General features: G+C 53.9%; 1 protein-coding gene across 15 annotated transcripts in view; it reads left to right on the plus strand.

The window, feature by feature from the left end:
- Positions 1-25560, plus strand: part of MCF2L (MCF.2 cell line derived transforming sequence like) — a 169144-nt gene that overhangs the window by 68380 nt on the left and 75204 nt on the right. Inside the window, exon 1 of one of the 15 annotated variants that reach the window (XM_045821664.1) lies at positions 2892-3551. The exons of 10 other annotated variants lie outside the window; for them this stretch is intronic. In XM_045821664.1, coding sequence (XP_045677620.1) covers positions 3449-3551 — 103 coding nt within the window. In that variant the 5' untranslated portion in view covers positions 2892-3448. Of the gene's footprint in view, positions 1-2891; positions 3552-8016; positions 8189-11248; positions 11573-25032; positions 25404-25560 lie in introns of those variants that run through there. 4 more of the 15 variants (XM_045821654.1, XM_045821655.1, XM_045821659.1 and 1 more) reach the window with 4 other exon arrangements.

Here is a 25560-nt window from a genome sequence, read left to right on the forward strand (position 1 = left end):
CGTTATCTCTAGAGTTTGTCATGATTGGTCACTTCGGATGTATCCTTTGTTTTAAAAAACTCAGCCTGTCATTCAAAAAGTTTCTATTTAAGAATAACTGATTCCACACTCTCTATGGTTTCTCCATTAATGGTTTTGTTCCTGGGTTACAGAGGCCTCAGAATTCTAGAACCCCGGAGGGTCTGGCATGTTACGCTGATTGCCCAGCTCCCAGACCACTCTGCCTTGTTATCAGTGAAAGTGAAGAGAAGCATCTGACTCAAAGCCCCTGTTAAACACTGAACCACTTAGTAGTGACCAGCAGTATGGCTCCCCAGGGAGTGCCATCAGGTAGCGCTGCAAGGTTGTGGCCGAGAGCAGTGCCAGGTGATGGGGCTGGTACCTGGTGCTAAATAGGAGGAGGGTTCTCCAGGTATGTGGCTGCCTGTGGACCTCAGGATTCCCAGGCACAGGAAAGGAGAAGGCATTATTTACGCATAGCCAGGCAGGGTGCCAGGTACCATGCCCAGCAAAAAAAACAGGAAAGGATGAAGTGAGGAAAAGTCAAAGCAACATTTTGTCCATGGGAGCAAGGCACGCCGGGCGAGGCCGGGGACTCCCCGGTGCTGGGTGCAGTGCCGGTACATGCCTGACGTGCAGAAACCCACTGAGCGTCAACACCGCGTGTGGCTTTCTGTACGTGGCTGTTTTGTGCTTGAGTCCTCAAGTGTGGCTTCAGTGAGGCAGGTCAGCAGGTGGCCCCTTCGCTGCCTGCATCAGCCCCAGAAGAATTGAATTTTAAATTACCCAGCATCTCATTTGGTTGAAAACTGCATTAAATAATTCCCTGTTCTCCTGACATGATTAATTTAAGACTCTTTTACTGCCAAAATTCATGCCATTTATTGATAGGAAATGAGCAATAACTTGAGATCCTATTGTGTAAAATATACTCTTGGGGTACAAAACAAAAGTCAGTCTGCTTCTCAAACGGCCTGAGTCCTTCGGCCTCCCCCAGCCTCACTCAGCACACCTGGCGAGGGCCAGCGTCGTGTGAGGGGGAACGTGGGTCTCAAGTGTTTCTTGTATCTTTTCACTGAGGAGCTATGGGGGATCTTAGAGGAAGACATTCCCACTGACTGCTGGGAAAATCCCGTAGAGTTTTCAAGATGTTTGCCAAACCCGGAGGCTACCAACGTGGAAGATGAAGAAACCGACAGATTGTGAGTGAGGTTCACATTCGGAACTGACTTTGGGGGAAGGTCTTAATTAGTAGCATCTCTAAAACACGTACGTGGTTTAGGTACGTGGGGGAAATGGGATGAACCCAGACGCACCCGATGAGAGAGCACATTGAACCGTAAGTGGCGCATGCCCACGTGTGAGTGTTCTGACTCACTGGCTGCTCGGGAGTGGTCCCGGCATTCCAGATGTTGGCTGTGTTCTCTGCATATCCAGCACTCACACGGGGGAGGGAGAGACACGCAGAGAGAAACTCCGCACTGAGCGCACCTCAGAAATGGCACCTGACCGGTGGCTGCTGCAGCAAGTAATCACCTCCTGGCGGGCGGCCTCCGGGGGACTTAGCCATCACGTTTCCCTGTGTCTTTTCCTGAGGTCCCAGAGACTGAACCTAACTGCAGGTTCCCTGGCCACAGAGAGAGGACCTGCGTCCTGGACGTGCTGGATCAAACACGCCATCTGTTTCCTCCTGATTGTGTGCTGGGGCTGGCCTCTGCTTGCAAGCCAGTGTGAAGGGGCAGAAAGGAGGCCTCGAGGACCGGACAGCAGCGCTGCTAATGTTTGAATCTCGATCGTGGTTTTCTCTTGCTTCTGGGTGAAGGAAATGTTGGCTGTGACTTTCCAGGCTCTGCACGTGGTTTTCCTCTTGTATCTTCCTAAAGATGCAGAACAGGGAGCTGGCTTCACTTCCTGAGCTTTCGGGGTGGCCCCAGGGGCCAGCTTGCCACGCCCGCAGGTACCAGGTGGGCGTGGAGGGTGGTGGAGGGGAGACTTGAGTAGCCAGCACCTGCTCTTCCTGCCCTTTCTACTCTCTCGACAACTTCAGCGCACAGAAGAGCAAACCTCTGCGTAACCAAGCAAAGTGCTGGGCAGGATCACTGCACTGTGGAAATGGTACCAAAGCTGCTGCCTCTCAAGGGTCGAGGAAGCATGTGTTCCCGTGACCAAGACTGTCCCCTTGGCCTTACATTCTCCAGCGGGAAGGGCACCCTAGTTTCATAGGGTCCCCTTAGCCTGTTAACACTCATAGGAGGAGGGGTGCACCCAGAAAGACTAAGATTAAATAAATACGTTATTTGCTGTAAACCAGAGATACCTGCTCTAATCGTGTTGGCTTATAAAAAGGCGACCGTGGTGCATTGGGTGAAGCGTGGTCTTTCAGACAGACCTAGGTGCCGACCTCCGTCGCTCCCTTATTGTGCATCCTTCAGCACATACAGCAAGCGTGCCTAAGCCCTTTGAGCCGCAGCATTATATTTTAAATGGCACTGGAATTCACTGCCTGTTGAGTTAGAGGTGAGGATCTGAGATGGCAGGCACCAGATCTGGGGCAAGAGGAGCATCGCGTGCTGTCACAAGGCAGTCCCGAGCATCCCCCCATGGGGGAAGTGGCATGGGCACCAGCTTCTGGAACCTCTGGGCCCGGGGCAGGTTCAGCATCTCTCTGTGGAAAGTGTCAGCCTGCCAAGCAAAGCAGCATTATCATTTCCTCTTTCTGAAGCTGGACAGCAGACAGGAGTAGCAGGCGGAGGAACTTCCAGTTTATTTCAAGAAAGCCTGGGGCCATTTCCCCTCCCTTCCTCCTGCCTTGTAGTTGTATAGTTGTTTGTTTGAACTTGAGACTTCCTGACCTTGGAAGGTGTTTTTGGCTTGGGCAGTCGAAGCAGCTCCTTGATTTTCCGAGCTCCAGCCAGCAGCACAAGCCCCTCTTTCTAAGGAAGGAAACGCCCAGAACTTGCAAATAGATTGGCAGGGTGTGGCCAGGCCCCCACTCTGCTGAGTATTTCTCTGATACCACAGGCATTGTCTACCCCTGCCTGTCCTGCAAGGTGTGGAGGGTGGGCAAGTGCTGGAGTCGTTCTCTCTAGGTGGCCGCCCTTGTACTGGTGGCAGGAGGCAGGCCAGGGGCAAGGGCAGGGTCTGAGCTGCCCAGAGTGGACTGTCGGTACAAGCTTCATTACGGAGTGAGGCTTGGAGTTGGAGGCTAGGGACCCCAGAGGATTGACTTGACTCGTCACTTAGTCACTAGGGATCGTGTGCCTGGCTCAGCGTGCAGAGCAGCACCTGGGTGCCCTCGGCCACGCCACCCTGGCACGGGGGCCGCATCTGGCCCTCGTATGAGCCTATCCGAAGGACCGAAGCCTCCATCTCTGCTGCTGCTGCTGCTGCTGCTGCCGCTGCTGCTGCCGCCGCCGCAGCTGCACATCCCTGGTGGAAAGACAGAGTGATGGCCGAGAAGGGAGCACCACGGGGAGCTCCGGGGCGCCCCCAACGTCGATTCTGGCCGCTGACCCGGAGGCGCCGAGGGACCTCAAGGCATCCACCATCGGGTGAGACGGGATGGGGTGGCACCATCCAAGGTGCACAGGGACAGGCTCCAAGTGTCCCCTTAGTGGGCGGGAATTTCCCTGTATATTTATTTCTTTAACTAAAAAATGTGTGCCATTTGCAAGACTTTTTTTCACAAAGGTTAGAAAGGTCATGTTGGGCAATTTTCAGGTCTGCTTTTATTTGATTTACTGGGCACTCTGGTTCTGAGGAATCTGGATCCATGCATCCGTCTCTGCCGTGGCTGGGATGTCAGGGGGCAGAGACACAGGGAAGCGCATTTGTGAGGGTAGTGCACTCCAAAGGTGAGGCTTCTGTGCTGTGCCCTTTCTGCCTGGAGCGGTGTCCTGCTGGCCAGCGGGCGGGCAGGCGGGAGGGCAGAGCCCCAGCCCCGAGCCCCTATCCTCTGCAGCCAGATGTCAGGGAGTCAGCAGGCAGCGGTTCTGTGTCTGAGTGGCAAGCACTATTTTTACTAGAAGAAGGGCATGGAAGCTTGGAGCATTTGCTCAGCCAGACGGCACAATTGAAACTCTCACAGGTCTCAAAATGATGTTTTTACAAATTGACTTCCAAGGGAGTGGGGATATTCTGACAGAGTGGGCTGGAGAAAGGAGCCTTGTCACGTGCATCTGTTCCTTCCTCCCTGGAGCAACCCCTCCCTGCTTCAGGAACCTGATAGCAGGAGGTTTGCTGGTAGACTTGGGGCAGCCTCTGACTCTGTGACCCTGGCCTGCTGGGGACACTGTTGGGGTGTCAGGGTGGCATCTGTTCCCTGGACAGATGCCCTTAATGTCATGTGCAGGACATCAGAAATAACTGGTCAGAGCCAGGCCCATACCTTTCCGTGCTTTGGGGACCCCAGGGCCCTCTCCGGGACAGCCTCGAGGAGAGGACGCTGGGGGCCCGGTGCAGCACCAGGGAACCTGCGTGAAGCCTGCCCTGATACCTGGTGTCCGGGCCGGGCCAGGGCTGAGTGTGTGGTCCCGGTGTGGCTGGTGGCCCCGGGGCAGACTCAGGCCTGGGCGGACTCAGGCCTGGACTCAGTTTCCCTTTGGGGCAGAAACGGAGCCCACACGCTGGGGCCGGGCTGCTTCTGCTTCTTGGCTGTGATTCTGAGCTCAGCGGCATCGGTGCAAATGACTCAGGGTTAACATAACAGGGTCTCGACCTTCTCGCTGAGTCCACCGACTTCTGCCCTGATGCAGAGTGAGTGGGGCGGCTACAAGGGGCTGTGTGGGCCCTGCCCCTGCCCAGCACAGGACAGGACTGGGCAGGCTCCCGTCTGCCTCCCCATCCTCCCGCCAAGCCCTCTGTCTGGAGGGCTCCTGACACTGGTTGGGTCCTGGTGGAGCAGGGAGTCCCTGAGTCCTCTGACCAGACCCACCCTGGCCCTGGGGTGGCTGTGCCTAGGCTCTGTTAGGGTGGCACCAGGGACCCGGACCGTGAAAGGACTATGCCATCATCCCGGTGCCTGGAGGCTTGGAGGGGGAGGGTGAAGTCAGGCCTGAGCCCGCCCTCCACCAGGCCTGGGCAGTGGTTCTGCTGTCCCAGGGATGTCCCCTGGGGGGAGTGGAGCCTCCAGGGCATCTTCTCTTTGAAATGAAGGCCCTCAAGGTACCTCCTGTGAAATGTGTTGCCTAGGCATCCCCTACCGTGAAATGGGGGCCCACAGGGGTATCCCCTTGCTGTGACATGGGAGCCCTTGGTGCTGGGGTCATTGCTGAGCCTATGCGGAGGTAGGCAGCAGGGATGGTGCCATCGGACTTGAGTGGCCTCTCTTTTAATCATTAGCATGAGTTAGAAGCCTTTATTGCTGTGGCTCTGCCTGTTGGTGGCCAGGACTCACTGTGGACAGTGGGCAGTTGAGTGCTGTGTGACTCACAAGGCCCTGGGTCAGCGTGGCTCCACGCAGCCCTCCTGGGTCCCGGCGTTGTTCAGTCCCCCGCCCCTGCACCGTCCGGCCTCCCTGCACGAGTGCAGCCTGGCGCTTCCCAGCTAAACCCCCAGGACCGGCAGCACCAGCAGCACTGGCAACACCAGCGACCAAGCTCTCAGACACCTGTTGCTTAAGTTCTCCTTGCTCCCTGAGAAGCAGTCCAGCCTGGGCATTCTCTCCTGCCTGTGAGTTTGCCCTGGTTCTTTCCTGGAAAACCCAACAGGTTCATGTGCGTCTGAACCAGGCTGGCCTTGGGGTCCCGAGGACAGACCCTCCCCCGGCACTGCAGCTCCTTTCCTTGGGCTGAGCATTGAAAGAAGTGCCTCCGGGTTAGGAGGTGACCCCACAGTCAGACTTCTCGCTGCAAGTGGAGGGCTCGGGGACGAAGTACAGTTGCAAGATGGTAGTTCTCTCTGATAACCAGAAACTGATGTGATATCAATTAATTAAGTGGAAACTAGGGATAACCTCTTAACTGTCACCTCTGATCCGTCCTACCTCCAGAGGGCGCTTGCGTGAACGGGAAGGGGCACACACTCCATGCTCTTCTGCCCTAGGAGAGTAGTTCCAACAGGCCAGAAATGCTGGTAGTTTTACTTAGAATTGAAAATTTCTCTTTTCGGAAATATGTTTCAGGATGACGTGGACAATTTTAAACAGAATCAGAATTAATTAAAAGAAGCAAATAAATGTATTTCAGACAACTGGTGAGTTGTTTGTTGCAAGTGATCACAAATTTGAGCCTCCTGGTAGCTAATACAAAAAGGGAAAAGGTTTGGATATCACGTGCAAAAAAAAAGTTCCTCCGGAAGGAATTCTAGAGGAAACCAGTAGCTCGGCCGTGTTCCCTGGGGACACTGGGTCACTCGATGGGTGGCACCTTCGGAATGTTTCCTTTCTCTCGGAAAAATCAGTGCACGCGAACGTGTTGGAAACGTAACACTGAATTTCAGTGAGGCCTTTCCCAAAGGGAGCCGAGACAGCAGTGTGGTGCTAGCATCTGCCGGGTCCCTCTGCCTGCTCCAGGGCAGCAGCCTGAATCTGACCGGGAACTTACACAGTCTCTGTCCGCAGGACAAGCGCCATCTGTGCTGAGTCGGACCTTACGGCATTTGGCTGCCAGATGTGGGGCTGACGTTCCCTTTGACCTCGGGAGGCAGAGGCCCAGTCTGTGCTGAGGCCAGAATTGAGAGGCGAGGGTGCCTGAGGAGGAGCCGCAGGCTTCATTTAAAGCAGCTTTAAGTGAATATAGGCCTCTGGGGAAATACAGTGCTGACGGCCTCGCCAGTAACAGCCTTGATGTCTGCAAACCGGTTTTTTATCTTGTGAGGAGATGTGGAAAGCAGAGGGGAAGTGCTTATCCGCACTGTTTTATTCTCTTTGGCTTGTTTGGAACTCCCAGGTGAGCCAGTGAGACCTGAAAGGACAAGAAGAGAGTGTGCTGTTTTGTTCAAAGTATGCTGTTTTGTTCAAAGTGTGCTTATTCAGAAGAGAAATACTTGCATTGAGATATTTCCTTAGGGGATCTAGTCAACTTGTTTATACGATGTTTCATGGTTTGAGGAAATCTGGTTATTATTGAATTAAAAAAAATATCGGGCAACTTGGTGAAAGTCACTGCTTCTGGCTTACCACCCCAACCTGCCAGGCCAAGGGGAGCACAGAGACCTCTGCCCTGTGGGGGGAGCCCTGGCACTGCAGGCCCGAACCCCAGGACTCCCCCACCCCCAGGCCCATTGTCCAGGCAGCTGGACTTCAGCATGTGACAAGCACGCTGCTGGGCGCCTGCTGGCTGGGGTCTTCAGACCATGTTCACTGCCTTGATCTCTGAGCATGGAGTGAGGGCAGACCTTCCCCACTGTCCCCATGGAGCCCAGACCCTGTGATGGTCAGGGGAGGGCCAGCTGTGACAGGGTTTGAGGAAGCTAAGCTTTCTCTGGGCTCTAAAAGAGGGTGTCCAGGTGGGGGTGCATGCTTTACACCCCAAACTGTTAGAGACACACAGACCTCGAATGAAAAGCTGAGAGGGGAACAGGGAAACGTGGGAATGTGGTGCCTGTGTATCTGCTTCACTCACCTTCCTTTAAACAAAGACAGGCTCCACCTCTGTTTGTTCCAGCAAATGTCACTAGTATCCAGAGAATTGGGTTTTATCAGATGGAGGAAGGTAGTGACGCGGAGACATTCTGGACAGTATTGTCTGATTTCAAGTTTCCAGCAAATATGCTTCTCTCCCCGAGTGGTCTGGAACCTAGCTGTGTTTGAGCTCCCTTAAAAGCACAGGGAAGTCGTGCCAGCAGAGATGTCCCTTGTGCCTTGAACTGAGGCCAAGGCGGACCTGGACATTCCTTTGTCTTTGTCACCCTGCGCTTGGCCAGCTGGCCTGCAGTCGTGTGTAAATGTGCAGGGTGGAGCGGCAGATGTCAGCCTGCCCGAGAGTAATCACCTTTCAGTGCTTTGCCTCAGTGAAAATGAAAGTAAAAAGTCAGCTGGTCCCTTGTGCACATTTTAGGGAGCAAAGTTCAGTGGAAGAGGGCTAATGGGTAACCACGGGAGGGCTGCAGGATTGACCGCAGGGGATTCGCCTCCCTGGGTGCCTGTCAGCCATGGGAGACAGAAAGGCTACCCGAATCTCCGTGTCTGAAATGAAAAGCTACTACCTTTATTCGGAGTGGTGCTCCTGGCTGCTCACTGTTGCCGAGGGTGAGTCCTTGGGTCCCGTGACCCACCGTCCCTCCGGAGTCACCCACAGGAGGAGGACCGGCAACGGTTCGAGCTGCTGGCTGTGGCGGCCCTGGCTTCACGGCAGCAGTGCCTGGGTTGTGCAGCGCGGAGATGGTTTTTGTGGATTCCTTGTGTGGGTGACGGAGGATATCTTCGTGAATGACGTGCAGTCTGTGTCCCTGTGGAATCTGGAGTAGCTCAGGGAACGGGGATTATGAGTAAATGAGCCTTTCACCCGAAGTTATCAATAGATAACTCTTAAGTCAGGGCATCAGCAACCAAAAGCTAACGATTTCCCTCTGGTTAGCGAGTGTGAGCTCCAGAGCTCTGGTCTGGACCTGAGAGGAGGGAGCTCAGCCAGCAGCAGCCCGTCAGCGCGGCAGCAGAGCTCACTCTACCGGCGCCTGGTACGTGGCGGTGCACGTGGGAAATGCAAAACAAAACCAAAGCCGTCAGCTATAGGGTATTGATTAGCTCCTTGACAGAGTGATGCAAGCCTGGCAACTTACTTGTACTCTAAGTACAGTCTGATGACACAAAGCTGTGTCCGTTGTCAGCTTTTCAGGAAGCTGCGGATCCCAGCGGATCTTCCTGGCACAGGGCTGGCAGAGCCCCAGGGCCATGGCAGGTGGAGCAAGTCCCCTGTCTGGGAAGGGCTGCCTTCATCCAACCTTGAAAATCAGAAAATCTCCTGGAATGTGGTGGTGCACATTGCTCCTTAATTGGCTGAATCCCCGCCATCTCCGTGGTGAGAACTTTGGCGTCCCTGGGGCCTGAGTCTGGTCCTGCTGGGGAGGACACAGCCACAGTGAAGACAGAAGCCCCCAGCTGTTTCCGCAGCATTTTATTTGGCCCTGGTTCTGAGTTCTCACCATCAGATTTAGAGCTTTGTTATTTAGAGAGCTTGGCCTCACTGTCTGATCTCAATGTCACCCATTCTACAGACGGGAGGGCCAGGCGGTAGCTGTCAGAATTAACTCGGCTTGTCCTGGAGGGATGTCAGGAGAGAGCTGCAGCAATGGGGACGCCGGTGTAGGTGCTGACAGGCGGCTTGAGAGTGCAGCTTGGACTTGCTGCATGGCCCAAGGGCTGGCCAGGCTTCCCAGTTGTTCCCATTACTGTCACAGTAGCCACAGGATGCCAAGGACAGGAGCTGGGTCAGCGAGTGGTTGGGGAGAATGCAGGAAATGTGGTGGTCCGGGCCATGGAATCCACCCTAAAACCCCCACAGGCCAGCTTAAAGGGAGGGTCAGGATGGCTGGGCTGGAGCAGAGAGGAAGGCTTGCAGGTGGGAATTCTCAGAATCTGCCGTCCTGCAGCCTGGGGGACGAACCTTGAAGGCAGGATTGACTTTGGCCTCATGGCGTGCTGCTGGGGCAAAAACCTGGGCTCTGCCCAGGAAATTGGTGGCTGCCTCAGTTTATCTGTTCGTGGAACAGTAATGTGCTTTTCCGTTCAGGGAAATTGAAACTTCTGTGGAGGTTAAGTTCTGAAGTCAGTGATTGGGCCAAATCCACAGTTGGACAAAACAGCCCTGAACACTGGCCAGAGCCACCCCGAAGGAGCAAGTCGTGTTAGTTGCTCCCACCCGTTGCTCCTGCCGCCGTCCGGCACTGCCTGGCAGTAACCCTGTGGAGGGGACCGCTGCGCCCCCTTCTGTCCTGGAGCCGAACTGGCCTCTCCACTCCCTCCCCTGGTCTCTGCACAGTGAGCACTTTGTGCTGAGCGCACCTCCCAGAGGAAGAGGCTCAGAATTTGAAAGCCGCATTTAAAACACAAGAGCAGATGGACAGGTCTTCTGGGGGCTGAGAAAGCCTACCATTTTCGTGATCTCCAGGACACTCCATTGGCACTAAAGCATGTTTGCAGGGAACCACGTGAATGGGGGAGCCGAGATGCCCGCCCCTCCGGCCCCACAGCAGGGCTGTCAAAGGGGAGGCGCTGCGTGGTCTGCGCGCCGGCCGCCCACCAGTGCCCACCTCCGTTCTCGGTCATCGGTCATCGCAGCCCGGCCCGCTGAGCCCCTTGCTTCCACACTGGTCCCAGAGAAACCGCCCCACAACCCAGAGAGGAGAGCCCAAGCAGGCACCCGCCCCCCAGCCTCGGCCCTGCACATCTCACATGTGCCCTCTTGGGTCCTCACTGGAACACTGGGGCCTCCAGGAATGCTGGGAAGCACTTCTGGCCAATGCCCAGTTTGGGTTTGACCAAGGACATGAGCCTCAGGGCTGCCCTGGGGGCCTCTAGAAGAGGCCTTCTCCAAGGTTCTTCCTTCTCTTGCTCGTCTGTCCTCATGTCTGAGAACCAAGAAGGGCACGTCTAGGTGACTGAGACCCATGGCCACAGGCCCCCTAGACACTTGAGGTCAGAGTCCGGAACAGCCCCTCAATGGCCTTGCCACTGGCTTTGGTGCACAGACACTCAGGTGCAACTTGGACGTCAGATGAGCTCACTGCAGCAGAGTCAGTCTTGCCGGCCCAACTCTGGGACGCAGCCCCGGCTCTCCCCAGAGGACAGTGGGGCGGCGTGGAGCCGCCCGCTGGAGCAGCCATGCAGTCTGGGGGCCCCAGGGTCTCCTCTGTGCCTGACCCAGGCTCCCGCCAGTCCCTTCCCTACACTTTTCAGAAATGCTTTTATGTAAACTGAACGTGGTCTCTGCTACACTGGCAGGCAGAAGCCGCAGCGCCCCAGGGTGGGGTGGGGGCTGTGCAGGACACACAGCCCAGGGTCCTCCCAAACCACCCAGGGCAAAGTCACTAACGGGCAATAGGGTTTCTGTTTTGATTCTCAGTCTTTTTCCTCTTTTGTTTTTCTCTTAATATCCAAATTCCCCTCCTGGTTTCCCCCGAGCTGCTGTTCACGTGATAGTGATTATCCAACACAGAATGGCTGCCGCAAGACTGGGAAGCACAAGCTGGGTGCCCCCTTTCCCCCCATTCGGTTAAAAATACTCATTTGGTAAATTAAAATTGAGTCAGAGTGGCAAAACAGGGGAAGTGAAATTTGTCCTTCTGGACCCATCAGATCGAGGCCTGAATCTCAGAAAGACTGGCTGCCGAGCCCGGGGGAGCAGCGGCCCGGGGGGCGTCCTCTGCGGGCAGCTGGTAGGAGGGAGCCTCAGAGCCTGAGCTCAGAGTGCTGCTCACGCAGAAGTGCTTGTTGGAACTGGATGTTCAGTGTGCGCGGTGGAAGTCACGTTGAGAATACAGACCCAGGCGAGTGCGCTGGGAAAGTGGGACGTCCGACACCGACACGGGGTGAGGAGCGAGCACAGACCGGATCGCAACCAGGAGTGCTGCGTTGTCGCCGCCACCCTAACGGCTGGTCTCTGAGAGATGCCACGGGGAGGGGACAGGCCCAGAGGTGAGTCCTGGCTAGAGCTGTGGAGGTCTGGCTGCTGGCAGCCTGTCTGTGCTCCTTAGGGAAGCAGGCCTGGGCCCGGGCAGGCTGCTCTGAGCTAAGAGTTCATGTCTGGAAGGAAACTTCAAGGGAATGAGTGGAGGGTGGGAAGCTTCTCTTCAGGGAGGTGTGCACAGTGCACCAGCAGGTCAAATGGCTGCTCCACGACTGGTGTCAGTGCTGCCTGGTGTGTTACGATTCACAGAAAACATGAGTGCCATCCGACAGCACATGCTGTTTGCTATGTGGGTGTGGCTGCTTCAGACCAGGGCTCGTGATACTTTTTATATTCTTTATCTACTACTTTCTCCCCTCATGTTATATGGCAGGAAAGAAAGGTTGTTTAGTGCCTCTGGGGTGCAGTTGTACCATTATAAAAATGTGCACCTAAAACATACGAAAGAACAGGGAAGGAAAGCAGCGGTGAAGGCTGCAGGTTCACACCTGGTGTCTGGGAGCAGGAGCAGGGACCTTTTCCTCAGAGCCCCTGACGGGTGTGTGGAAGCCCTTCCTGAGTGGGGGCTTTGCGTGGGGTGCACTGCGCACTCTGCGGGCAGCCGGCCCCGCGGAGACCTGTGAAGAGCATTCTGTGCTGAGAAGCAGGTGAAGCACCACGTCTGGAGCCCTCTCTTAACTCGTAGGCGCTGCGTGAGATGCAAAGGGGGTCATAACTCACTAACGATTTTCTTTTGATTCATCAGTCTTACCACAGCTCAGATTTGTAGGAAAGCTTAGCTACCCTGAAAGCAGCATGAACCACAGGACCCTCCTTTGTCACTCCTTTATGTTGAAAGATCACTAGGATTATAAAATGCATGGGCCACACTAGTGTAAAAACCTGTGGTGGAATTTTTATTCTAAACCCTATGACATCAGAAATGTTGGGGTCAGCAAGACCACTTTCTCTACGTCTCTAAAGAATAGTTTTTCAAGAACAGAAAGTAAAAAGTATGTTAAATAAAATAAACAGAAATGTACATCATGCATATGGAGCCTTGAGAAATAGGAAAGAATACACCGTCAGACTAGACAAGGCAGGAGGCAATGGGTTGACAATGCGCATTGTCAATGACGTTTGTATTCAAAATATGTGTGAAATACATCTACTCTTACAAGTAAACTTTTACTTCCCAAGACTGCTGGAATGAGGTGATCAGAGCACTCTCCAGGAGTACTCCAGGAACAAATATTCAGAAAAATCAACTTTCCTGTATTAAGCTAAGAACAAATGAATTGACAAAATATTTCAAGGACCCAAGAAGTATTTTTCTTCATTCATTCATTGAGAAGCGGGGACTGAGCATCTACTGTAGGCCAAGCCCACGCTCATTGCTGGAGAGAAAGCCGCAATGATCAACCCATGTTCTTGTGAACAACTGGGACAGAAAACAGCTGGGCTAGGAGAACCTGCCTGGGACAGCAGTCAGCTTCAGGGGAGAGACTGATGGGATGAGCTGCCTGACCTGGAGTGGGGCTCTCGACACCTGCTTCTTCCTGCTCTGAGAAGCTGGCCCTGGCGGCCATCCGGCAGAAGACAAAGTCTGGCCCCTGGGTCCGCTTCACCTGGTGGCTGGCCGCAGGGAGGGGACCGCTGCTTGTGCACAGGAACCTGAGTTGAAAAAAGCACGGTCCAAAGTAACCCTAGAAGTGAGCCCAGGAGTTTGCCTGGAACTTCCTCACCGTCTCTAAGAAAGCCGGCCAGCCCACCTTCCTCTTTGGCTGGTCTCGTCCCGAATGACGTGTAATCTAATTCCCCCTTTATGGTGGGTGCTTTCCTGAATGACACCAGCACCTTTCAGACACGTGTCCAGTTGCGTGACTCACTCTGTGGAGCACAGCTGATATTTTTAAAGCATGATTTCATTGGAATATTGGAAAATTTATCAGAAGCATTCCAAAAATCTATCAGATTTTGTAAATGGATTAGGTAGAAAAGTCATCCTAAAGATGACATCTTAGAATACAATTGAAATTTGGATTTTTTAAAAAATCCTCACCCAAGGGTATGTGTTTTTTAAATTGACTTTAGAGACAGAATAAGGGAGAGAGGGAGAAACATTGATGTGAAAGAGAAACATCAGTATTGAACCTGCAACCTAGGTATGTGCCCTGACTGGGAATCAAACCCGCAGCCTTTTGGTGTATGGGACAATACTTCAACCAATTTGGCTACATGTCCGAACTGAAATGTGCATAGGATTAAGGTTAGGGTTAGGGGCAGCTGTGAGGAAGTAGGAACTCTTGCCCTTTACAACAGCACAGATGGACCTGGAGAATGTTATGCTAAGCAAAATAAGCCAGAGAAAGACAAATACCATATGATCTCACTAATATGTAGAATCTAATGACCCAAATAAACTAATGAACAAAATAGGGGGGGAAACCCCATTCATTAGACGTCTGCTTTTCTCGCCCCGCCTTTCAGCTGGGTCAGACCTGGAGGTGCAGCGGGCCGCCCTCTGTGGCCGGGAAAGGATGCTGTGGATTCCAAAGTCAGGAGACCTCCTCATGCCTAGAGTTGCCAGAAATAACTTATTGTAAGTCAGGATTTGGATTGTCTGGTCTCGACCACATGCCCACTCAATAGTGCTCAGCCTGCGTGTGGGATTTCAGGCCATGAGTGCCATTTCTTGTTAAAAGTTCCTTTTTTGGTATCCTCCTTAGTGATCTGCTCATTGTATTTAAAATGATTCCATAAATAAGGAAAGTATTACCTTTTTATTAATAGAAACCAGTGTGTAATCAGGACTACGCCTGACCTGAGTCGTTGCGTGTGCTACCGGCCAAGTGTGAGCGCACCCGGAGCTGTCTGTCCCGAGGACGGCAGACACACAGGCGGTCGCGTTCCTGTCTGATGGAGCCGCCAAGGGTTTGGGACACACTCCAGCGGCTCTTTCTTGGCCTCTGTCAGTGGTGGAGTCTCTGTCCCTTGAGGGTAGATTTTGGAAATAAGCACAACTCCTAAGAAGGCAAGTGTTGAACCAGTTAGCTGAGCCAGCTGAATTGGAAGATGATTTCTCACCCGATCTCCTTCTTTATGAAAAGGATACAGAATGTTCTGGATTGGGTTTGCGGGGGGGGGGGGGGGCGGGGCACATGGCACTTACATAATTTACCCCTCTTCTTAACATTTCACAGCCACTGCACTCATCAATTATGTTTAAATTGCTTTAGGACTTCTATATTCATTGTAAATCAGCATAACATCTAAAACGCCAAAAAGTTCACTTACATTCTGATTGTAAAAACTCTGACTTTTAAATTAGGTTTGAGCTCTGAACAAGAGGAAAGAAAATGCTCTTTGTCAGCAACTGGTGTTTATCTCACGTTGTCTGCATAGGGCTCAGGCCCCGGGCAAATCCAAAAAATGAAAATAAAAATGCTCACATGGCAGCCTTGGCGCCGTCCTCACCCACGTGTGCCGAGCATCCTGCTCAGGCTGGGTGCTGCAAAGGTGAGGGGTCAGGGTGGCCCCTGCTCCTGGAGGGGCTTGTCGTCCGTGGTGGTTACAGTGCACCCTGGGAAAGGCGGCGGGAGACAGTGGGATGGGACACCCCAGGTTAAGGAGCATATGTGTTGACATGAACACGGGGGCGGTTCCGAATGGCAGGGGCAGTAGCCAGATAGGCAGTTGGGGATTTTGGTCTGGGAACTTGACTTTTAACCAGAGACTCGAGGGCTTTATGCTTCTCTTTCAATAAGGAAATGTGGAAATGGTGTGGAGGTGGGGAGAGACTAGAGATGGGGAAGCAGTTACTTAGAACCTTCTGAAACAGTCCAGCTCACAGATAATGAGGTTCTGAACTACAGTGGTAGCAGGGGAAGGGCTGGGAGGTGGAGCGACTGGAGAGACTTGGGGGAAGAACAGGCAGAACGGGTGATATTTTATAGAGAGAGGGAGGGGAAGCCATGAAGCACTTCTAAAATGTCTGGCTTGGGATTTGGGGGGTGGGCGACGGTGCCTTTGATGGAGACAGGTGTCAGAGGGGAGATTAGGCAATGGAGCCCATTTCACAGCTAGCAATGTCCGTGACAGCTGGGATGTAGGTCTGAAGGCGTAAAAATCAGCCTCAGGATGACGTTGCAAATACATGGGAAATGGCTTCAACTCAAAAGATGGGTGTGCTCGGTCGAATACGGAATTTCTCTTACGTGGAACTGACGGTGAATAGGGACAGTGGAGAACGCTGGAAAGATCAACAGCCCACTCGACTAGTCCTTCTCCCTTTGACACAAAAACACGCATAAAATACAACAACAAAATAAACACCGTTTCACTTAAAGAAAAGGGTGTGGTGGGGTTTGGAAAGACAAGGGCGTGGCCATGAAAGGCCTGTTTGTGTCTTGGTTCCATGCTGTGATTTCTCTGTGATTTCGTAAGACGTCACCCTTGGGGAAACGAGGTCCACGGGGTTCCTCTGCATCGCTTTCCACAATCACATGTGAGTCCACAGTTACCTCTAAGAGAAAGCTTCATTTTGAAAGAGACAACAGACCAATGGTCCCAAAGCTACTGTCCTGTCACCTGTTTCCAGTCAGGTGACCGGAAACTGCGGGAACCTTTCACTTCCTGGAGGCGAGGACCAGCCCTGCCTGGAGCTGCCTCTCCGTCTGCACTTCCGGCTGGGTTGGGTCTCAGAGTTATCTGACAGTGAAAGTTGAGCCTTTAGAAAATTTCTGCAATAAAAGAAGACCTTTTCTAGATGATTAACCAACTTGAAGAAATCTTTCCCGGATGTTCTAGATGTTTATTATCTTCATTATTATCTAGATGTTCTAGTTTCTTAAAATCCCCTCAGTCCTGGAAAGAGAGTCACTTCTTAGCCAGGGCTCAGGAACTGCTAGCATTTCAGTCGTTCCTGTCGTGTTTCCGAGCCCGTCACCTGTTTGGTATAAGGTTCTGTCCTCTGGGTCTTTTCATTTTGTCCCCTCTCAGTCGTTGCAGCTGTCCCTCTGCCTGGTGACCTTAGAAGGGAGAGCAGGAGGCAGTTGCGAGAGGGGGAAGCAGGTTCTGACCCTGCAGCTGGCTAGAGAGGGCACCTCAGCCTGGCTCCTAGCCCTGTTCGCCTGCAGAAGGGAGCTCCCATTCACTACCTGCAAGCGTCTCAGGGATAGAAGGTGGGGGTCCCAGAGAGGGTGAGAACATCCTCTCTGTGTCACCTGAGATGGATAGGGAGCAGCAGAGAATCCTCCATGCGCTAGTGTTTTCTGGGCTGGTGAATTCCGAGGCAGCAGGTGGTCCTGGCCCACACACAGCCCCTTCAATCCTGGGCACACCCCACATAAACAAGGCAATACCAGGACATTCCCTTGAGTGCCTCCCAGCTGTCCCCACACCTGGCCACATGGCACAGGCTTCCATCCTGTCCCAGCAGGACTCTGACATGAACTTAACAAGCTCCGTCCTCTTCCCACAAAATCCCCCATTCCCCTCCCAGGGTTGTGCCTCCCTCCTCCTTTCCCAGCGTGATCAGAGTCTCTTCTAGACCCCTAGGTTTGGCCTGAGACTCTCACACATTGTCATTATCAGGTTGACCAAAAGTCCATATGGTTTTTTCTGTAAAATAAAAAGCACAATGTTCATTTTCACCAATAACTATATTGGTGATACCACTATCACGTGGTATAACGTTGATTGTTCTCACTTAATGTCTCAATTTGATCGCTATCAACTTCAAGTGGTCTACTTGACTGGAGCATCGTCCAGTAAGACATCTCCAGCACAAAACTTCACAAACCAGTTTTGACACATTTGATCAGTCACAGCACCTTCTCCATATACTGCACAGGTCTTTTCTTTTTGCATTTCACTTGCGTTTTTACCTTTCTTGAAATAATAAAACATAATATGCCAAAAAAGTTGTATATCTCTTTCACCTTCAGTTTTAAAAGGTCTGCACAAAAATTCACCCATTTTGAATAACTTTTTTTAATGCACACTGATATGACAGCTGTCACAATATAATCTAACAAAATTGTTTCAAATGAAGTTAAAGATAACTAAGTGCTACTAGAGCCATCTTATGGAAAACACCAAATGAACTTTTTGGCCAACCCAACATATTCTATAATGCAAAGGTTGAATTTAAAAATAAAGCACATCTACTTCAGAGAGCTTTAAAAATAAAGACACAAAGTGTTCTACAGTATCTGCAGTGCAACCGGCCCTGGATCCTTCCCGCCAACCCAAGCCCCTTCCCGCCCAGCTGTGTGTGTGTGGCAGCGGCACCGTGAGCACACCAGTCACCGTTTGTACCACAATTTCCCCATGTTCCCACGATGCAAAACATATTTTGGATAATGGCTTTAAACAAGTGCACAACATCCCTCCTGAGGGGTTTTCCTGTTGCCACATGTGTCCCCTCCATCTGTTGCCCTGGTGTCCCAGGACCACCTTCCTCAGATATGGATCCGATGGGTCTTTGGGTGCAGGCTCCTTGGGGAGCCCAGTCCTTAGAGCTGGCGCCCGCCTCCTTCACTCTCCTGAGTGCTGACACCTGGCAGCACCCACCCAGCTGCAAGCACAGGGCTGTTTGTGTTTCCACAGCCTGGCTCGTATGGGCGAGCCTCCTTCCTGGAATCCGAGCTGCTCCTCCCTCTCCCACCACCCCCACGAAACTCCAGCTCAGACCTTCAGGCACACCTGGCACCCTAGCTCCAGCTGGTCCCCACCTCCACATCCCAGGTGTGGGCCGGGGCCCCCGCAGGGGTCTGTCCCTGGGGCCGCCTTCCTCTGTGCCCTGTGGCCAGGGTACTGCTGTTCTGTGGAGGGAGCGGTCATCGTGAGCCCTGAAACGTGAAGTCTCCTTGTCCTGCTGCTCTCCACGGAGGAAACTGAGGTCCAGCTCGGTGGTTGGATTTAGAATCCAGAATTCCCATCTAGAGCCTTGGAGGGTCCTGAGACCGGCGTCACGATGGTTCAACTCAGAAAAGCACGTGTCATGTCTCTACACCCTCCTAAACCCGGCTATGGTGGCATTTTATTTAGCCTAAGGCTCCAGCTGTGTTTGCTCTCTGCAGTGTGTATCCACCCCACAGCACCTACCTAGATCTGTTGGGTTTGTGACATGGAGTTGTTGATCTAGGAGGAGGAGAAGGCTGCTCCCTGCCCAGGTCGTTTCCATCCAGGTCACAGCTTGTGTGGAAAAACATAGAGCAGTTGTTACCGCTCCCGGAGAGGTGGGGATTGATGGGCTGGCTCTGATAAACAATTCGGGCCAGGCCCCGCCTGGGAGAAGGGAGAAGCTCACTGTTGAGAGCTGGTCTCTGGAGCCCCTGTGTCAGTTTTTCCAGTCAGTCAAAGAGAGTCTTCCTGTTCGGCTCACGGAGACCAGGCAGGGGTGCTGTCCAGGCCCTGCTCACAGCCCCTGCGGGCGATGCTTCTGCTCGGGGACAGTTCTGTCCAAGTCGTCAGGTATTCTTACCCAGGCACTCCGGCCGTCTGTTTGTCCTCATGTCCCTGTACCCGCCAAGGCCGACGTCAGCGTGCACCCGCGCTGGCACCTCCAGCACGCTCATCATATGCAGTGTAAAACACCGCAAAGATAAAAGCAAGGACCAAACAGGACAGAAATGTAAGTGGAACAGGCCCCGTAGTCCGCTTCCATCCTGCTCTAGGAAACCCCGAAGCATTGATCACTGCCGTGACTGGGAGGGGACAGCCGAAGGCTCAAACAATGCCCGAAAGCATAACAGAGCACCAGACCGGGTGGCATTCAGAGGACGGGCCACTCAGAGCCGGGGCAGAGCTGAGGAGGCCGGCTGGGGCCTTGGAGCACCATGCGGCGGGGCCTGGTGAGGAGGCTGGCTGTGCACTGTCTTGGAGGCGTGGCAACTCATTGTACCAAGCTGGTCGCGCTGCCAGAATTGGTTTGAGTTGGGTAGAAGGGAAGCCTGAGGGAAAGCAGAGAACCGGCCTGCCCTCCGGAGGGGCCGCAGCCCCGTGTGGGCTCTTCCCTGGCCCTGGCCCAGTGACTGAGACTCTCCCAACCGCCACAGCTAGCACAGGGAGGGCGGATGGATATGACTTTGCTTCTGTGTGGATACCTGATCTCAACTGTCCTTGTCTTGGACTGCCCGTAATGGTAAGTGATGTGGGAACTGGACAGAAACCAGCCCCTCCAAAGAAAGCCGACTTTGGCCACTTGAACTCCACAGACAAAGGTCGATGGACATCTGTATCCCAGTGCAAGTCCCCAGGCAGCCGTCTGTGATCACAATGTCACAGGAAGCCTGTGACTCCAAGGTGCCCATGCTAAGAGTGAGGGACGCCATGCTTGGTCTGACAATTCTGGCAGAAGGGAAAACACACGGGAAGCCGGGAGAGAGGAGGTGACAACTGGCCATGGTCACTGTGAACTTGGACCACGACGTATAAGCTGCCTTGAGTTGAAGGAGGAAGAAGAGGCACAGTTGCCTTTGGTGTGACGGCCCTTCTGTGAGTTGAGAGCCTGTTAACGAAAGCTGAGGGCCAGCGTGTGAGGAGCCGCTGGGAGGGCAGGCCACCCTACCTGCCTGTACAGAAGCCTGCGGTCCAGGCTTCAAACCAAAACTAAAACCAACGGAAAACCTCCAGAGGCAAATAAAGAAATCCAAAAGAGAGAGCTGCATGGGGCCAAGGGGCCAGGCCAGATCCCCGAGCCAGGAGGTGGGACCTGGGGGCTGGTAGGGGCTCCGAGGGGCAGGCGACCACGTCTGTGCAGAGCAGAGGAGACGACTCTCAGTGCCACAAGGACTGTTGGTGATCTGACCTGGCTTCCGTTCTCGAATCCTCTTCAAGAAAAGGAACCAAGACATGATGGTCCCCTGGGGAAGGTGGGTTGGTCCCAGCCCCACCTTGGCATTGGGAAGCACTGCGGGGCCTGGCAGTGGGCTCACAGGGACTGGGCCAGGGGCACAGAGAGGCAGAGGCCAGGCGGGAGAGAGCATAGGGCGTGTGTGGTGGGTGCCAAACCTGGGGGCTGTGTTTCTCTATCAGGAAACCGTATCTGTGCACACCCCACCCGCGCATGCTGGCGTGTAAAGTGCAGACAAGCACCACTCCGCTAATTGCGAAGCACAGTTGGCCCTGGAACAGTGCCGGGGTGGGAGCGCCAACCCCCCGGGCAGTAAGGTAGCCGCATAGAACTTGGACTCCCTCAGAATTTAACCACGAACAGCCGGAAGCCTTACAGATAACACAAACAATTATTTAACACATATTTTTGTGTTATATGTGTTAAATACTCTATTGTTACAATAAAGTAAGCTGGAGAAAAGAAAATGTTAAGAAAATCACAAGGAAGAGAAAATAGTTTACAGTGCTGCATACAATTACTGAAAAACATCCATGTGTAGGCAGACCCTCGCAGTTTGAACGCATGCTGTGCTGTTCCAGGCAGGCGTCCCCGCCCCCCAGGACGAGGTCTGGTACCGCCATGGGCCCGTGAGGAGCCGGGCCGCACAGCAGGAGGTGAGCCTGAATGTAATGTGTTTGAATCACCCCGAAACCACCCCCCACCCCCGTCTTTGGAAACTTTGTCTTCCACAAAACCAGTCCCTGATGCCAAAACGGCCGGGGACCACTGGTTTAAGGGTCAGCTGCACATGCAAAGATCCGAGATGTTCAAATGGTGAGAGGTTAAATATGGATGCTCTTTAGTGTTATTAATAGTATGAAAAAATATTTTTGCTATCGTTACAAAAATACGTTTTAGGAAGAGTCATAGGCTTCGTGGCGTTTCCACAGCTGGCACAGTGAGTTGAAGCCAGATTCCACATTCAGCGCATTTCCCTTCTAACAAAGTGCGTTCACGGCCACCAGCGCTGGAGGGGGAGCGGGTGCTGTGGGCTGGGTTCCCTGCCGGGATCTGGGTTCCTTCAGCGGTTATGCAGATACTGTTGAAAATCCGCTGATGAGTTTCCCTTTTCCTGAGTGTCAAGGAGCCAGCCGTCTATCAACTTAATGCTAATCTGTTGTTCTTACAAACTAAGGAGGCAGTGTTAAATATTTATGCTTCTATGTGTTTATGTTTATTGAGTTCAAAACTCACTATTTAGTTGGATTATTTTGTTGAGAAACTTGCCTTTGGTGCATATGCGTTTTTGTAAACAGCACAGGTAAAATTATCTATTTGGGAAGATGCTCTGAGCTTAGTGGAAACTATTGTTGCTTTTTCACTTACAATTAAACACACTGACCCGGAGAGATTTCATTGTTTGTGCACTGCTTTTCCCGGATTTTACCGGACTGCCTGTCATCTTCATTCATCCGTGCTTGCTCTATCAGTCCACCTTGTCTTCTCTCGGGCCACTTAGTTCCTGGGTGAGTTTCAGTTTAAACTGGACGAGAGTCTGCGGATTCACGTAGTCAGGAACCCGGAACTGAGGTGCTTGTGCGTGCTCGGAGCTGCCCTGGGGGAAGGTGCTGCCCCTCTGAGCCCTTCCCTCAAGCCCCTCATGCCATGGCAGCGCGTGGTCCAGGGGTGGAGAGGCACCAGCACACCTTGTTGGGGGTCACTGCCGTGCTCCATGGCTGGAGCTCGTTGCGGAAGTGGGGAGACAGAAGTGGGGTGGTCAAGGCAGGCAGGAGGACAGCCACTGCGGTCAGCAACTCCTGTGGGCCTGCACGTCACCCTGAAAAGTCTGCTTTATTTCCTGCAACAGCAGGTTGACTGGGGGAAGGGACAGTTCATTTGGATTAGGAGAGCTGAGTGGACTGGCCCTGCAGTGCATGAGAAGGGAGGGGAGAACCCGTAGAGGGAATTAGCCAGTGTGGGGGGGAGAACTAGATCTGTGATGACTTTGGACCCAAAGAAGGTCCTTGAGGACACTGCGGGAGGACACATGGAGGGTGGACACGGGGGAGGGTGCTGGAGGAGGGTGCAGGAAGAGGATGCAGGAGAAGGATGCAGGAGGAGGGTGGGGAGCAGGATGCAGGAGAAGGAGGGTGAGGACACAGGAGGAGGACATGGGAGGAGGACAGTGGCCAGCTGCGCCCGCGGGCGTGGAGAGGACTAAGTGACTGCTGTGTCCAGCCTGCCCTTCTTCCAGAGGCTTTGCTGAGCTGACTGTTGAGCAGTGACACCAGCCTCACCTGGTTGTCATGACAGTGAAACAAGGCCAGGTGGTGAGGAAAGGCCTTAGCAAATAAGGGTGCAGCCTGCGAACCAAGGGTGGCTCCGCCCAGTCTGTCATCCCGCAGAAAACAACCAGAGAGCACACAGCACTTTGGTTCTTCCCTGCGGAGCCCAGGGCCCAGAGCCCATTTTAAAGTCACACAAATAGTTTCCTAAGGTTTGAGGGGACACTTTTGCCCATGAGAAGACTGTTCGGCCTTGGTTAGCTTTTCTTGCATCCGTGTATGAGGAAGGCTTAGTGCGGTGTTCCTGCCCACATTCGAGCTCAGTGGGGCAGGAACCGGGGTGCAGCCCGGCCCCAGGAGCCCGCACACCGCAGGCCGCAGGTTTCTGCGCTGCGCCAGGTTGTGAAGCAGCCCTTCACACAGGTGTGTGTCTGAAGTGTGATGTTGCCTGTAGGGTGTGCTACATATTGCAGATTTTGACCAGTAATGCTGCATTTTCTCAAATGAATGAACAAGCCCTATTCGTTATAAAGTGCAGTGTCTATCATTTCTTCACAGCTAATGAAGCCCTTGTGTTGGAAGGGTCGCCAGCAGTCAGGAGCTGCTGGGAGGACTAGACCTTGGTCTGTTTCGAGGGAGTCATCCTAGAATGGGTGAGAGAAAGGACAGACAGAGCCAGTGGGGCTGAGCCCCGAGCCTGTGCTTTCCCGGGCTGGTGACTCCCTCTCTGGCCCTGCACTGTGCTCTTGGGATTGTCCAGCAGAGCAACTCTTCAGGAGTGTGGAATGAGACCTAGGCTGTCCTTCCCAGACCGAGGGCGCAGCAGGCGCGGTGGCACCCAGGGCAGCCAACCTCCCCTGCGTAGGCACACAGCCTCTGGTCCACACGGCAGTGCGCAATGCGGCTGCCATCGCCTCCCCGACAAAATGTCCCACTGCTGATGTCACGTGGGCAGCTGCCGTGTGCTCTCAGGGAGACTGCAGTGGGACCGAGTGGGGAACATGAGGAATAAATTGGATGTGCGCTTAGGGAGGTGTCAGCGCAGCCCCTCCCTCCGTCACGTGGCACCTCCATCCTTGCGTTTAAAAACAACGTCCCTTCTGGGAGAAGAGCATCAGGTGTCGGAATGGTCATCTTCTTTGCTGTCCGCTATGTATTTGAAAGGTGTCCACCACTGTGCTGGATGCCGAGGCACCAGCGGTCCCACCTAATGCCAGGGGGTGGGAGGGCAGAGCTGGGCTTGGGATGTCATGGCCTCCGTAGGAGGTCAGGCCTCAGCCATCCCTGGGCATGTTTCAGGAGGAGGCTGTGCTCAGCAAGGCAGGGACGACCTGCGCTGTGAGCTGGGGAGGCATGGGGGCTGGGAGACGTGAGCGCAGTCTGGCCACAGGAGGAGCTGGGCTCTAACGGTCCTTGCCCCCCACCCTAGGAGCTTGTGCCCTGATCTACTTGAATGTCCCAAGGTCCCCTGGGGAAACACTGAAAGGGTTGTGCTTACAGTATATATCTGCAACTTCAGGCTGAGGAGAAGCCATTAGAAAGAGAACAATTGGAACCATCCAGCAAAGCCCAGTTAGAACCAGAGCCATATGACAGGAATACGGGGTGTATGGATCAGGGCGTATGTCAGTTACTGTTGCCGTGACAAGTGCCCCCAGTAGCACGAGCCTGCAGGGCTCCATGGCCTCCGCTTGGGTTCTCCGCCCAGGGCACAGGCAGGGGAGAAAGTGCCTCTGCAACATTACACGTTGCAGGATGTAGAAACAAAACCTGCAATGGCTGCGAACACTCTGCTCAGCTCTGGCTGGCCCTTATGCGTGAGCCAAAGCCAGTCCGTAATCCAGCTTAAAGGACTGTCCTCTTCGGGTGTCTCGGCTCCAGCACTGGACTCACGCGCCTGGTCCCCTTCACCACTCCAGTTCTTCCTGCTCAAAATCTGGCCTGCAGACTAGCGGCTTCCCATCACCTGGGAGCTTGTTAGAGTCTCAGTGCCACCCCCTCCAATCTAAACCTCCTCTTTAACGAGCTCCCCAGAGATCCCCACCTATGAAGCATCCCATTTATTACACCTTCCATGTTCTTTGCCCCTGGGGGGCGCTCTGTAGCCAGCTGTTGAGGACCCTCTCGCACACAGGAATAGAGGGGCGCACACACAGCTTTCAGAGGAGCTCAGAAGAGCAGCATCGTTCAGCTGCCCAAGTGTGCTGCTCTCCAGTGCGTCTTCATCCTGATGAGGTGCCTTGGGGCCAGAGGGTCCAGACCCTGCCCCTTGGTGGCAGCCCCACCGGCTTAGTGGACTGACAGCGGCTCAGCGCAGGGCTCCTGCAGGGGGGGTCTGGACCGGCGACATGATACGCAGGACTGGAGCTGCTGCTGCAGGAGCTTCAGCGCCGCTGGGGTCTCAACAGTTAACAGTCCGCAGGCAGAATAAGTGAGCCACCGCCGAGGGCTCCTGCTTCAGGGACGGCCAACCCCAGGCCCTGGGGGAGCAGGCTGGGCAGCCAGCCCTGCGGAGCCCCAGGGGTTCGCGGCCCCTTGGCGCCGGCTGCGGGCGGCCAGCCCAAAGATGGAGCCTTGCAGCCTTCCTTTGTGCGCCCCGGACGGGCGTTCCAGGAGGCAGGTCGCCGCCTCCTGACGCCGGCGCGTTGGCGGGCGACAGCATGACCTTAAGCCTCATCTCTTTGCTGTCCCAGGATATCTCCGGGCTCTGGCTCCTCCTGAAGACCAGCACAGGTGCGTCAAGCCTGCTCTTTGGCGCTTTCTGTGAATGGATGGTATTCGGGGAGAGAGAGGCCGGGTGACCTTCTGGGGATGGCTTGCATGTCACCTATAGAGGCGAGCTACAGGGAGGAACCAGGCTCTGCCTGGCCTTGTGAGAGGGATGCAGGCT

Source organism: Phyllostomus hastatus, unplaced genomic scaffold, assembly GCF_019186645.2.
Source record: "Phyllostomus hastatus isolate PE091 unplaced genomic scaffold, TTU_PhHast_1.1 phas_scaffold_46, whole genome shotgun sequence".
Lineage (NCBI taxonomy): Eukaryota > Metazoa > Chordata > Mammalia > Chiroptera > Phyllostomidae > Phyllostomus > Phyllostomus hastatus.